The sequence below is a fragment of the Strix uralensis genome, chromosome 4 (assembly GCF_047716275.1).
Source record: "Strix uralensis isolate ZFMK-TIS-50842 chromosome 4, bStrUra1, whole genome shotgun sequence".
NCBI classification, from domain to species: domain Eukaryota; kingdom Metazoa; phylum Chordata; class Aves; order Strigiformes; family Strigidae; genus Strix; species Strix uralensis.
This window is the reverse complement of record NC_133975.1, coordinates 108,534,452-108,548,131: the sequence shown is the minus strand read 5'-3', so window position 1 is coordinate 108,548,131 and position 13,680 is coordinate 108,534,452. Positions and strand designations below refer to the sequence as shown.

At 46.6% G+C, this 13,680-nt stretch overlaps 1 protein-coding gene across 2 annotated transcripts; it reads right to left on the bottom strand.

The window, feature by feature from the left end:
- Positions 1 to 6,027: 6,027 nt before the first annotated feature.
- AHSA1 (activator of HSP90 ATPase activity 1) lies at positions 6,028 to 13,330 on the bottom strand. 2 transcript variants are annotated; one of them, XM_074868499.1, is made up of 9 exons: positions 13,156 to 13,318; positions 12,606 to 12,796; positions 12,340 to 12,422; positions 11,562 to 11,679; positions 9,819 to 9,907; positions 9,352 to 9,486; positions 8,470 to 8,571; positions 7,883 to 7,934; positions 6,028 to 7,443 (listed from the first exon to the last, which is right to left on the bottom strand). In XM_074868499.1, the coding sequence occupies exons 1-9, from the start codon at positions 13,233 to 13,235 to the stop codon at positions 7,271 to 7,273; spliced, it is 1,023 nt and encodes a 340-aa protein (XP_074724600.1). In that variant the 5' UTR covers positions 13,236 to 13,318; the 3' UTR covers positions 6,028 to 7,270. The 2 variants fall into 2 exon arrangements, with proteins under 2 accessions (XP_074724600.1, XP_074724601.1); XM_074868500.1 differs by lacking the exons at positions 6,028 to 7,443; positions 7,883 to 7,934; positions 8,470 to 8,571; positions 9,352 to 9,486; positions 9,819 to 9,907 and adding an exon at positions 9,943 to 10,779 and having other exon boundaries at positions 13,156 to 13,330.
- Between the last annotated feature and the right edge of the window lie 350 nt (positions 13,331 to 13,680).

Below are 13,680 nucleotides of genomic sequence, written 5' to 3'. Positions count from 1 at the left end.
ACCCTGCTTTAAGCAGGTGTTGAGCATGGGAGCAGGTGAAAAAACAAAAACGGCATCATCCCAGCTGGAAAACTGGTTTGACAAACCAGCTCTGGAGCCAACAACTAATGATAGCAGGGGGATTTGCAAAGCTTCCCAGGGATCACAACTTTTTGTTGCCGTTAATTTGCCACATAAATTGTGACCACTTGCAAGTTCTTGTTATTTCCAGCTGTTTTCCCTCCTTCTTTCTTGCTCATTTTGTTTTGTGCTGGCTGCACATCTGTCAAGGGTTATCTGCTACTCTAGCACAGGGCTCTGCTCCGCAGCTGCTTGGCGCCATGGCTGGCTGGTCCCTGCCTGGGGGGAGCAGACAGCTCCTCTCCATGAAGGATGCTTGAGCTTCCCGCTGGTCTTCTGCCACATCAAAAACATTGTTGCATGGAGCCCAAGGCAGCAGGAGCAGGCTGAGCTCCACTCTGCAGGAAAAGCAGCACAGAGAAAACCACTCTTCCAGGATGGACAGTCAGCAGTTACGACTGTGTATATAACATGCCCAACATACAAAAAAGACCTTGCTGTGCTGGATGCTGAGCCCTGCTCTGAAACTCCAAGGCTATAGAAATCCCACAGCCAGAGGATGGAAACAGGAGGAATTGCCGCCCTAATTCTGCAGGTGCTCAAGACCTGTAGAAGTCACCTGAAGTCACGGAGCGAGTCTGTGTCAGTCTCAAGCTGTACCTTTGCTTGCTGCTTTGAACACAAGACTTCTTGTCTTAGTTTTAGTTGTCTTAGTTTTCCAGCCTGGACTGTAGCTTCATGTGTCTCAGCTGTACCAGTTCCCTGGCATCTGACTTGCAGCTGAGTTAGTTTATACACAAACTGTGCACAATGGTCAGCATGTCCTTGTCCCTGCTGACCTCCCCTCTTGGCTCCAGACAAGTAAGGAGCAAGCTGTATAAAGAACTTTTGACTGTGAATGACACCTTGAAGGCATGGGTGCATGGTCAGCTGCCTGCGGAACAGGCAGGGTGAGTGCAGCCCATTGCTCAGGGATGAACAAGAAATTTCATAGAAACATATTTACAGCAGCAGAGATGCCATTAGCTGTCTGCTTTTTTTCAGGGCTCCTGCTCCAAGAATCTGCTGCTTGGAAAGCACACAAAAAGCCCAGCTGGGCCCAGAAGGAGCTGCTTTGGGAGGAGAAGACAGAGGATGATAATGTCAGGAGAGTTTGGCCAAAGCCTGTGGAGCAGACCTGAACTGCAAGGCCTGGCCTTAGCCTAGGAAAGAGCAAAGTGTGGTTGTGATGGTTGAGTTAAAACTGAAGCTCTCAAAAGGGAAAAAAACCCCAACCTTTCAGGCACCATCACTCCCAGACTGTAAAGGGATCTACCACACTGGCGACATCAGCCCTCCGGGCTGGGTGTCCTGGTGGCACAGAGTGACACACAACCACCAACTTCTCTGTAGAAGAGTTAAAAAAAAATAAATCTCACACTAGCTGCATTTTTTTTGGCTGTAGCCCTGCTGACCACAGCATGAACACTGGGTGAACAGGAGCTTGTAGCAAGACCTGGTCTCCTGGGCTTTGCCTTCACCCTGAGTGCGGAGAATCACCCCTGGCATGTCCCCAGCACCCAGCAGAGCCCGTCCTCTGCTCTGCTTTCACTGATGCCATGCAGAGGGATGCTGAAATTGCGCTGGGGTAGCCCTGCCCAATGTGTCCACATGACAGGATTTACTCCCTCTGTCTCCACAGAGGATGGACCCACACATTTGCAGTTGGGAAAGGAATGTCTCACCCTCCTTCCCTGCCACGCAGCAGCCAGCTGGCCCTCGGAAATGCCTGAGAGGAGCCCAGCTGGTGGGGCCTGGCCCCTGCTTTGTTCCAGGTCCTTGCAAGCATGTCAGCTATTCTTCTCTCACTGCATGGGAGCCCAGCAGTAGGGATCACAGCCCTGCACAGCTTGACCATCACACATGGGCCAGGGGCCGCAGCAGAGCCCATCCGCCAGCCAGCATCCCCTGCCATGCCAGCCCCGGCCCCAGCCAGGCTTGTCTGTGCTGTGGGAGCTGAGCAGCAGCTGGCAGGGTAGCCCTGAAGTTTCTGAAGAGCCAGGAGAAAGTCGTCACAGAAGACCACAGAAAACTGATTTAGATGGGGTCTCAAGAAACTACACAGTCCCACCACAGGAACGTGGGCAAATCATTCCTCACTGATGGGTCTCGGTCTCTCCTGGGCTTCAAGCTCTCCAGTGATGGAGATGCCACAGTAACCCTCAGCTTTACTGTTCTTGCAGGGAGAAATATTTTCCTAGCAGCCAGTCTAAATCCTTCCTGCTTTATTTTAAGCCCACTGCATCTTATCTGCAGTGGTCACAGAGAGCATGTTATTGCCTTATTTGCTCCTACCTCTCATGTATTTCAGAATTTTATCATTGCACGCCCTATTTCCTGCCATCTTCTCTTCTCTAGCCTAAACAAATCCAATTCTTTCAGGCTTTCCTTAGAAGCTGTACTTGTAGACCTCTGGTCGGTCTCATTGCCTGCCACTGGGCTTACTCCAAGTAACTCACATCTTTCTTGAAGGGTGGAGCCAAAACTGAAGCCATGAGCTCTTATCCAGGGCTTTCTTAATGCTGTATGGACAGATTTCTTCACAAGACCTATAAACCCCAGCCTGCCCAGGCAGCTTTTGTTCTCTTCCATGGTGTTTTAAATTTATGTTAATATGAAAATTCACAACCTGCCCAGTTTAAACATCTTTTACAGATGTGCTGCCAAGCCTGTTGCTTCCCCTCTTTTACACATTACTGGTGGTTAAAACCTCAGTGTAAAACTTTGCAATTCAGTGAGGTGGAATACACTTTTTTTTTTCCTCTCCTGGACCACTTTTCCACTTGGTCAAGATAATGCTGAATCCTAAACTTGTCTTCTAAGGGTTTTACAGCACCAGTGGTGATGTAAATTATTTTGGACTTTTAAATTATCAAGTATATTATCTTCTATACTGAAACATACTGGATTCATTACAGCTCTATTAGGCCTTCCCTTATTTACTAATAAAAATATCATATAAAGCATTGCCTAAAGTCTTAATAAAACCCAGATATTCTGCCAAAGAAAGGCATTAGGTTGACTGGATAAGAGTTATGCTTGATGTAGCCATGATATAGGTGTGCTGATCACTACTTTTTACCTGATTAGCTGGGTATTTACAGGTTACTGACTCTATTTTTCAGTATTTTTTCATGACTTGATGTTACAGACTGATCTAATTCCTTTGGCTCTCACCTCTTTTTCTTCCTGCCTCCCTCTCCCCAGCCCCATTCCTCATCAAATTCTGAAAGCCTGCTCCACTTTCCCAAGTAAGTCTTCTAGGGTAAACTGTCAGACCCTGTCATGCTGGAAACATCCAATTATTTTCACTTTACCTTTTTAAAAAGATATTTTATTTAAGTTCTTCCCATTTTGCCACTGAAATAGGGTTGTGATGATATTTCAAAGCAGTTTTAGTAGTTACTTAGGATAGGGGCTTTCAATCTGTTTGATTTGTGGCCTGATTTTCCCATAGAAGTTTCACATACATAAATGATCAAAACATATGAGAAAGGGCCAGGTGAGTCATAACATAGGCCCACTTAAACCAGCATCCAGTCTTTGACAGCAGTCAACAGCTGGTGACTAGAAAGGAGTAAAGAGAAGGACAAGCACACATTGCTATGTCCCTGAAGTACTTTCATTGTTGCCAGCAGTTGGTGGCCAAGAAGCTTCTTGAGCCAGATGTGATGGTTGTTCTGTTTAATAGCCCTTGATTTATTCTTCCATGAATTTTTGTATTCCTGTTCTGAATCCATGTAAACTTTTAGTGGTACCTTATCACCAGTGGCAAGAAATTCCAGAATCCACTAAATACGTTCAGAGACCCCTTTGGTTGGGACCCCATATTATTTTGTTTGATGGTTCCTCCTTATTCATCTTCTTCACGTGTCTCATAAGCGCATAGCCAGTTAGCGTCCACCTCTGACCTCTCATCACTGTGAAAAATTCACTGTTTACTTCTATCTGTTTTCTGTTTTTTTAACCTTTTTCTTTAATTCACAAGACTTTTCCTCTTATCCTGTCAGTTCAGATTCTTGAAGAGCCTTTGGGCAGGAGTATACTGGACCTTGCTTTTCTTCCTCATCTTATATAGCCCTCCCTCCCCCAAATAGCTGAAGGACTGCAAACTGTCCAGCTCTTCTGACACTTCCAAGTAAAGCAAAGGTCTGGGGTTTCTCATTAACATCTGTATAGCTGCACCAGATGTCAGCTGTAGTTGAAGAAGTGTGTCTCTGCTAAGGGCAGGCAGATGTAGTGCAGGGACCTTCACTAGCATGGAACGACTTAAGGCTCACATTGCCTTTGCCAAGTAAACAGCAGAAGTGGTATAAGGCATTATCACCACCACTGTGTCCCGTTAAGAGTTAGCACATCCTGATATGCTCTGTGCCTCCCAGCCTGGCTTTTTAGCACAAGCTTTCTTCAACCAGTGGGTTGGTCCAATAGGTTCAGTTGTGAACAGCAGTCAAGGCACGGCCACATGGCAACTCAGCCTGTTCTGCTGCTGTGGGGGTGGTGATTTCCAGCCCAAGGGACAGGGAGCCAGCTGGGGCAGCACCAGCATAACTCAGGGCCGTCAGTTTTGCTGGAAGAAAAGCCCACAAACAGCCTCTGAGTAAAGCCCTGAGTCCGTGAGCCCCATGAATGTGGGTTGCTGGCTGAGGCCAAAGCATGTCCTATTAGAGTAGCAGCAGGATGCCCGAAGTAAACCCTGTTTGTGATGAAAGGAAGGCAATTAAAATTCCACTTCAGCTGCCTTCCTGTCCCATTTCCTAACCTTCCAGCAGCAGGTGATTAGCGGGGCCTCCCTTCTGCTGCCCTCACTCAGCTGGGCCAGCAGAGCCCTGCTGCAGGCAAGCACTGCTGCCGCAGCCTGGCCAGCTGCCAGCACAGCTACTGAACCACAGCGAGAACACCGTGATTCAGCTGTCGAGTTTGTCTCATGTTAACTTAGAATGAGCTCACTTTTTCAGTTTTCAAATCATTTTGCTGTTGTTACCAAAGTTCTTGCCTTGGCTGTGAACACACTTGCTAGCCCTGCTGTTTAAGACTTCCCACGTTTCTGTCCAGGATTTCCCAAACAGAAAACCAAACAAACATGCTGCACAGTGACATCAGTGTGCTTACATCACAGTACACTCCTGCAGCCTACCAGATGCCTACAGTAGTTCATCTGTCAAAATACCTGCGGCCCCTTTCTCAGCCAGACCGTGCTTTAAGGGAGACAACTCTGCAGGCCTCAGGGAAGCCCCACCATATCTACAGGTGCCCAATCTTCATACAATGTCCTTTGCTGTCACAGGTCAGCACAGGGATAAGCATGCAATACAGAACTTTGTTTCGTACTGCACTCTTGATGTCTTTACACACTTTACCATGCATAATCACTTTGGAATAGTGAGCAGAAAAGACTAGAAATGCTCTCCATAGTTTAAAAGGCAACTCAGACAATTACATTTGGGTTTTTTCAAACAGGCACTGAAGGGTTTTTTTCCTGTCTTTTCTGCAGAGGAGAATGGCTACAGCATGCCATTCAAATTTAGAAAAAATAAAATCTCCAAAGCCGTAATTCTACCCAGTAACATTACTTACTTGTAGCTCACTAGATGTGCTCTGCAGAAAACAAAGTATGCAAGAGAAGTTCATGCCTCAAATAGAAATCTGGGCACTTTAGTGACTCTTTAGGCTAAGCAGATTGACACTTCTGACCAGAACTAGATTACCCCCCTATCCTATTGTTGTGGTTTAAACCCAGCTGGCAGCCAAACACCACACAGCCGCTCACACACCCTCCCCCACACCCAGAAAATGGGAGAAAGAGGTGGAAGGGTAAGGGTAAGGAGACTTGGAGGTTGAGATAAAAACAATTTAATAATTAAAATAAAATAATAATAATAATCATAATAGAAAATACAAACAGGTAATGCAAATGTATTTGCTCACCACCCACTGATCGCTGCCCAGCCCGTTCCTGGCTCGTGATCCCAAAGAGAGAATCCTGAAACCACCATCCCAAAAACTCTAGTGGAGCTTCCCGATCAACCCTTATCTATATACTGAGCATGACGTTGGATCCGTTGCTTTGGCTATGCTCCCTCCCAGCTTCTTGTGTACCTGCACACTAGCAGGACTAATATTAGAATTTGAAGTCCTTGATTTCTTAGCAACAACTGAAAACATCAGTTTTCAGTCATATCAAATCCCATAGTGAATCCAAAACACAGCACTATTCTAGCTATTAAGGAAGAAAAAAAACCCCTCCAATTAGCTCTATCCCAGCCAAAACCAGGACACCTATAAATAAGCTTATTGCTTTAGAAGACATCTTGGGGAACTAACTGTAGTGGCAGGAGAGAACCATCAGGTGGTTTTCCCTTCCTCCCCAGTTGAAGCAACAGCTGAAGTGGGGTCAGCCAAGAAGTACTGCACCTTGTTTACTTTACAGGAATAAATCCCACCCCCACTGAAAATCTACAGTTTGCTTTGGCTTCAAGCTCCTGGAGGCAGCTGACCCTGGGCCCCACAACCTGCTAGAACCGTTTTGTAGGTGGGAGTTTCTTTAGTGGTAGCTTGCTGATTGTCTTGGACATTGGGTGACTGAATGGTGTTCTTGTAGAGCAGGCTAGTACAAGTGTAAGAAAGGACTGCGTTGAAGGTGGTGATGTGCAAGGGAGGAAAGGAATAGCTTGTAGAGGATCTCAGATCCCCTTCAAAAGGGGAAGGGATTGAAACATCTACTAGCGGCAGATCAAAAGCAGACAGAAAATGAGCAGCTGCTCAAACTAAAAACTGCATCAAGCTCATGCTCTCTACTCCCCCAGAAGTGAAGAGTAAATCACATTGGTATCAGCACTCCTCACTGAAGGGTGTTTTTCCAGACAAATCCCTCCCTCAGCCTATCGACCAACCCTTTGAACTCAAGCCCATCTGAGGACACAAGCTTCATGGTGTTTTTTTTAAGTTAGGTTTATTTAGCAATAGAAGTATGTACATGTAAGAGAATCCCCTGCAGCATGAGACATGCACAAAGCAGTGAGGGACTGAAAGTGGTGCTGCTCAACGGCCTTCCTCATCACCTGTCATCCCACTTTACTCAGCAGCAGGGCCAAGATTAGAAAGGGACAGGTGAGAAATTTATCAGTCCACATGGCAGAGTCTTCAGGCAGAGCCTTCCCAACAACAGGTATTAAAACAAGCGGGCACCATAGCCAAATGTCTGTTTAATGCCCTCAAAGTAGTAGCGCTGCCAGCCTTGCTTTGTTCTTTCCTCCTCACTGGCAGGAACGCCCTTGCCTTCCAAGCACACCTCCGTCTCACCACCTTTGTCAGTGAAGTTCAAGGTAATAGTTGCAAAGTGCCCTAGAGGAACCAAAGCAAATCTGTCAGCAGTGCATAGTATAGTATATGCTGCCCCGAGGAGCTGCTCTGCTCCTCCTCTCACAAAGTACCACTTAAAAGACTCCTCAGGATCCCTCCCAGAGAATCTGTTTATGACAGCTGCAGGCCTTCCTCAGAAACTGAGGGAGGAGAGGGCTCCCTCTTGATGGGGTTCAAAGCAGTTGCAGCTACAGCTGAGCAAGTTGCTACTTCATTGTTCCTAATCCCCGGCCGCTGCTCTAAGCAGTGGCTGATCTGACCTGATCGTGTGGGATATGAAGCTGGGATAAGGCTGGTGCAGCTCCCAGAGCACTGTGTGATCCCCAATTATGAGCCAGAGTGCAGTGTGGAAAATGGGGCTGGAATTCTTCAAACACAGGCAAGGGCTATAATGCCAATAGTCCATTTTTGGACTACTTACCAGCTGGCCAAGATTTAAATCTCCATTTCATAACAAGTTGCTTTTCAGGGACCTTGAAAAGAAAGAAAGACTGAGTAATCTGTCATTTTTTGCAAATCCTGCAGTCTAATAGAAAACAACTAGAATTGTGTTGATCTGAAGCCTTAGAGACCCCTTGAGAAACACACACACACAGAGGGAAAGAGATTTAAGTGTCCTTTCCACTCCTCTTCTAGGAAGGTAGGCCATAGTACAGCCCCAAACACTGAGACAATGTACCTGTCCAGAAGCCTTTAGTGGCAGGAGGGCTAAAGAGGAAAAGGATCAGTTACTATCTTTTAACACCCCTCCAACCCCTAATAAATAAGTAAAATCACATAAAGACAGGGTAGATGCATGACTGGAAGCCAGATTTTCTCCCCAGACTGAAATCCCATACATTAGTCAATACTATAAGGAATGCTTCAATAGTCAAGCAACTATAGATAACTATTTAGCACCAGGTAGAACTGCACAATTAGCTAACTGAAGCATTGTTACAGAATTGATACCTCAAAAATAAAAAGACTGCCCCTGAACAAGATACACCTGCACTAGTTAGTACTTACTAGGTCAACAAACTCTCCCGTGACACTGCCATCCAGCAACTGAAACTTGCCCCCTTTATCAGCCTCCAAGGTGGCTTGTGCATGGGTGAAAGCTTGGACCATCTGAAAAGAATTCAGAAGGAAACCTATATTACTTGACATTATCTGCTTGCAAACTTGTTGCCTAACGCCTCCCACTCAGCTACAAGAGTTCTGGAAGAGGAGGTAAGTCAATAGCGTAAGGTCTTTATCAAGAAAAGACAAAAACCCTGCCCTGGTGAGAAAAACAAGGCTATAGCCACTACAGAAGCATTCTGCCTGCCAAGAGAAAAGAACCCCTAGCTTTCATATTCTATGCAGTGTTCTGTAAGCCACACATTGATTTACTCTGTCGATTCCTTAACGAAACCTAGTTCTTAGAAAAGATCATATTTTTTGCCTTTTTTTTTTTTTTTTTAAATAAAAGGAGGAACAAAAGACCAAGACCATGTTTAAATAATGATACAATGCTACTCTCTCTTCTTAAACTATGTGATAGCGTGCAGGAGAGGGCAAGCTATTCCCAAAGAATACTTTGATACTGCATAACTTTAAAAGCAAAAAAATAAAACAAACCCATGAAGCACACAACTGTAAATCCCAAGAGATCTGACCACATGCAGTAAGGGATACACCTACAGACAGGTGCTGACAGCAGTCTGGAACTGGCTTCTGGCTGGCATTAATCGTCTCCTGTCAACTGTGTGAAAAGATGCACACACGAGCTTTAAACAGCTGTTCTGCAGATCACCCTTCTTATTCTGTTCTCATGGGTTGCGACTGTCCTACACAATGCCTTAAAAAGCATATTAGGAACAACCTCCTCCATGCAAAGAACAATTCTTAGAACAAGCCTGGCATTACCTCCTGAGTAACGAATACCCGGTAGAGCTCCTCTGGAGATGTTAAGAAGGTGTCCTTCAAGCTGATCTTACATGTAGGGATCTTGACTCCTATGGATTTAGACTGTGATGTGGCAGTACTGCTGCTAGCGGCCGTCTAACAAAACAAGCAGAACAAACACACACATACTTTTTTTCACAAAAAACTGAACAAGTGATTCACATTCCAAGAGAAAAAACAAAGGCCTTTGGTAAAGACGTGATTAGGTACAGCCACATTTGAGTGTAAAGAGCAGATTTGTCACTCTGCTTGATTTAAGAAATATCATGTGCTGCACATCGAAACAGTCAGCCCTACACCACAGACTGCCAATTCCTGAAAAAATATATATCCTATAAACAGCATAGGTTGCTCCTGTAAGCCCCGGAATCTACTACTGTGTACTTTTCTTCACAGATCCAAAAGCATGTTTGCACAGATTTGTTTACCTTGCGGTCTTCTGCTTTAGGAGCCACCTGAGGTGTTGTTTCCATGTGTTCACCATTCACTGTGGGCAAAATCATGCCCTGGGTGAATTCTGGAAAGACAGGAATGCACCCATGAAACTAATAAAAGATCAAGTAAACCTTTTAACTGTTCTTTGAAATACACAATCAAAAATGGCTTTCCAGTTTCTCCTCTGCTCTTGCTAGCACCCACAACTTGAAACAGTTTAAAAAAAAAAAGTAAACAGACCTCTTTTTACAAGCAATTAATTCTTCTTGTCCTTACTGCTCTCCACTGAAGCCATATCAGAACCTGCCTACACCAACAGTTAGGAACTTACCTCCTCTTCCTAGCCTAGATATACCAATCACTATCTTCCACATGTTGCTCTCATATGAATATTAGCCTTACACAGCTTTTTTTCCTCTCTCACTCTCCAGTATAAACAGCAATCACATCTCAAATACTTTTACCTTGCTGGTCTAGACAAACCAAACCAAACTTTTCCATTTCTTTTCAGACTGGTTCTCCATTTCTCTTATAATTGTAGTACAGAATAAAGTTACTTCTAACTTCATCTTCAATTTATCTTTTTTGACACCAGATGCCAGGACTACACACCAAGGGGAGGTCTCACCAGTGCCCTGTTCAGCAGCACTAGCACTTTTATAACTCCATCAGAAGCTTCAGTGTCTTTCAGCATCATGTTTGCTTTTTCTCCAGCTCTATCACTTCTGCCTTTACCAATTATAAAAGTTTGCTCTTTCTCCTTCCTCTTCATCTGTTCAAACTGGCAAAGTCTCATTATATAGCAGAATTTTATGTGTATGATCTTGTATCCCATAATACTTGATTCCCACCTATTCTTATTTATTCCAGCCCACAAGATGATAAAGTTCTTCCTGACTAACATTCTCGTCTTCCACTGGGTGACTGCATCTCCCACCCCGAACACTGTAACACCTGAAAAAAACCAAGGGTACAGAAATTTGATCCTGGAAAAACAGCAACCAGTGGTGGTTTGTACTCAGCAAAACTTGAGTATCTAGCACGTGTAGTGCAATACAGGTGAATGGATATAAAAAGTAACTGTAGCGTTCCCAGACAGTACTAGAGAGCAAAGCCGAACTCAACCAAAGCACACTGATTTAACTCCAACTGCTGAAATCAGATTTATCTTCTAAAAAAAAAAATAGATTTTGATCCAGATGCTGAGACAGCTCATTCAATGACAAAACCTGCTGAGCAATTTCCAGTTGTCAGTTATTCTCAAATCCAAAAAACGCTAGATGCCTTTCCTAGTGTGGCAAAACAGAAAAAGCCAACAAACTAGAGAGAAGATATCACCTTCTAAGGGAATAAGCAAACTAAAGGCCAGATTTTGCCAAAAGCAGTGACTGATACTCTGTGTCACTGGAGTAGCAAACACATTTTACTGGCTTTATTTTCTTTATAGCTGAGCTTTAGCATGTGAAGGACATTCTCAGTTTTAAAACATAAATCAAAAAACGGGTTTTGGGTTACCACCAAAACCAATCTTTCTGGGCTGTGCTACAGTGTCTAGAGACAGAAGTGCTTCTTGCCAAATGCTAACCATTTTCAAGAGAGACAGAAAATCTACTGCTGTTGCTCTGAGACCTTCCTGTTAAGGTGCAATGAGGAACTAATCCTCTCGTTACCCCGATCCTTTCTTTAGCATTAGCCCACATGGGTTTCCGTAACATTTCTCTCTCTCAGTTACATACCTGTTTTGAGAGTGCTGATGTAAGTTTTCATTGCATCTCTAATTTTTTTTGCACCCTCTTGCTTCATCAGGGTCTTCAAGTTAGTGTCAGGCTCATCTTTAGCAAGGCTGACATGGATCTAAACAAGAAGGACAAGTGCTGATTAACAAAGCCATACTTGCACTGTTCTTTTATTACTCATCATAGTTAAGAATTCAGCTAGACTTTTACAAGCAGCAGTGCAGTTTTATTAGTATTTCACTTCATCTCTGTCAGCCTATAATAATGTATGCATGTACCTAAATGCTTTCATGTGCTAAAGCCTTTATATCTGGAAGACAGAAACTAATCTGATAAAGATACATGATGGGGAGGGACTTTTTATCAGGGAATGTAGTGACAGGATGAGGAGTAACCGTTTTAAACTGAAAGAGGGTAGATTTAGATTAGATATAAGAAAGAAATTCTTTACTGTGAGTGTGGTCAGGCACTGGAACCGGTTGCCCAGAGAGGCTGTGGATGCGCCCCTCCCTGGCAGTGTTCAAGGCCAGGTTGGATGGGGCTTTGAGCAACCTGGTCTAATGGACGGTGTCCCTGCCCATGGCAGGGGGGTTGGAACTAGATGGTCTTGAAGATCCCTTCCAATCGAAACTGTTCTATGATTCTATTAACTTAAGCAGTCTCTAAAACTAAAAAACTTCTACACAAATGTTCCAAAAAAGGTAACGTGGAAGAAAATATTAATGCTGTGAAGATTCCTGTTAGAACGGCCATACCACCAGCCTTTAACTGTGCTTACCTCAACTTCATCAATGTCATTTTCATCTGAGAGATTAGGAATTTCCACATAACCTTTGTATTTCACTCCTGTCTTTGAGGTGCCTGCAATTACAATTATGTTGTTCAGATCAACATGTCTTACTCTGGTTGTTGTAAAAGCAAAGTTATATTGTATCACAATACAATACTTCCCTGTACTGTAATTTCCCAAGCAAGAGAAGTATCCTTATCCTTAATCATTTACTTGAATCTAGCCTTGAAAGAGGACAGGAGAACATCACTTACCAGTCCATGCCAGCTTGATAGCCCACTCATAGAAGAAGATAAGTTTCCCTTTGCGGTTATTAATGGAGGCCTCTCCGTCCAGTTTGCTCACTTCTGTCACCTCACAAGCCCCATCCTCACCCTCCACCCTGACAGGCAGGAGGAGCGTTTTCAGCCGCTCTGTGGACCAGTTGGAGGCATCCCGCTCCGTCCTGCGAGAAAACCGGGCGGTGTGAGGCTCTGGGCCGGGTCACACCGCTAGCACGCACCGGGACGGTCCGGCCTTGCACCGGGACGGTCCGGCCTTCCGCCGGTCCTTCCCTTCCTGCCCCGCTCCAGCACACGCACACAGAGCCCTTCCCCCGGGCACCCCCTCAGGCTCAGGCACCCCCCCACACACACACGCCGGGGCCTTCCCGGGGCACCAGCCCGGACACCCCCACCTCAGCACCTACACGCCCGCAGGGGAGGGAGGGAAGAGCCCCTCCCGGGACACCGGCCGGGCCGCCTCCCTCCGCCCAGGGGTGCGGGAGCCTCCCGCGGGGCCGCTCGGCCGGGCCGCCCCGCTCACCAGTGCCAGTTGTTGACGTTGGTGGCGTCCGCCCGCTGCTCGACGATCCAGCGCGGGTCTCCCTCCCCCCACTTAGCCATCGGGACCGCCGCCGCCTCCTCCGCACCGACCGCCCGTGGAAACTGCTAGAACCGCCGGCCGCCGCGCCACCTCCCGGCTTCCGTCACCGGCACGGTCCCTTCCGGCGCCCTTCCCCCGCCTCGCGCGCGGCCCGGCTTCTCGGTTCCGCCGCGCCGCCTGCAGCTGGCGCTGGCGCTCAGCCCCGCCCCCGCCGGCCGGCCGCTCCCGGAGCCAGCCGCGCCTCGCGTCGCCTCGCCGCCGCCCCCGAATGCGGCTGCCTGCCCACCGGCCACCCAGCCCTCAGCCCCCGGCCCGGACGCCGCCCCGCCGCCCGCCGGGACTTGTAGTCCGGCCCCCGCGGCGGCGCGGGGCACGCCGGTACTCGTGGTGCGCCAGCGCAGGGACGCCGGGTCGGGCGGCGGCGGCGAGACTCCCTGTCCCGGCGTGCCCTGCGCGGCGGCCGCC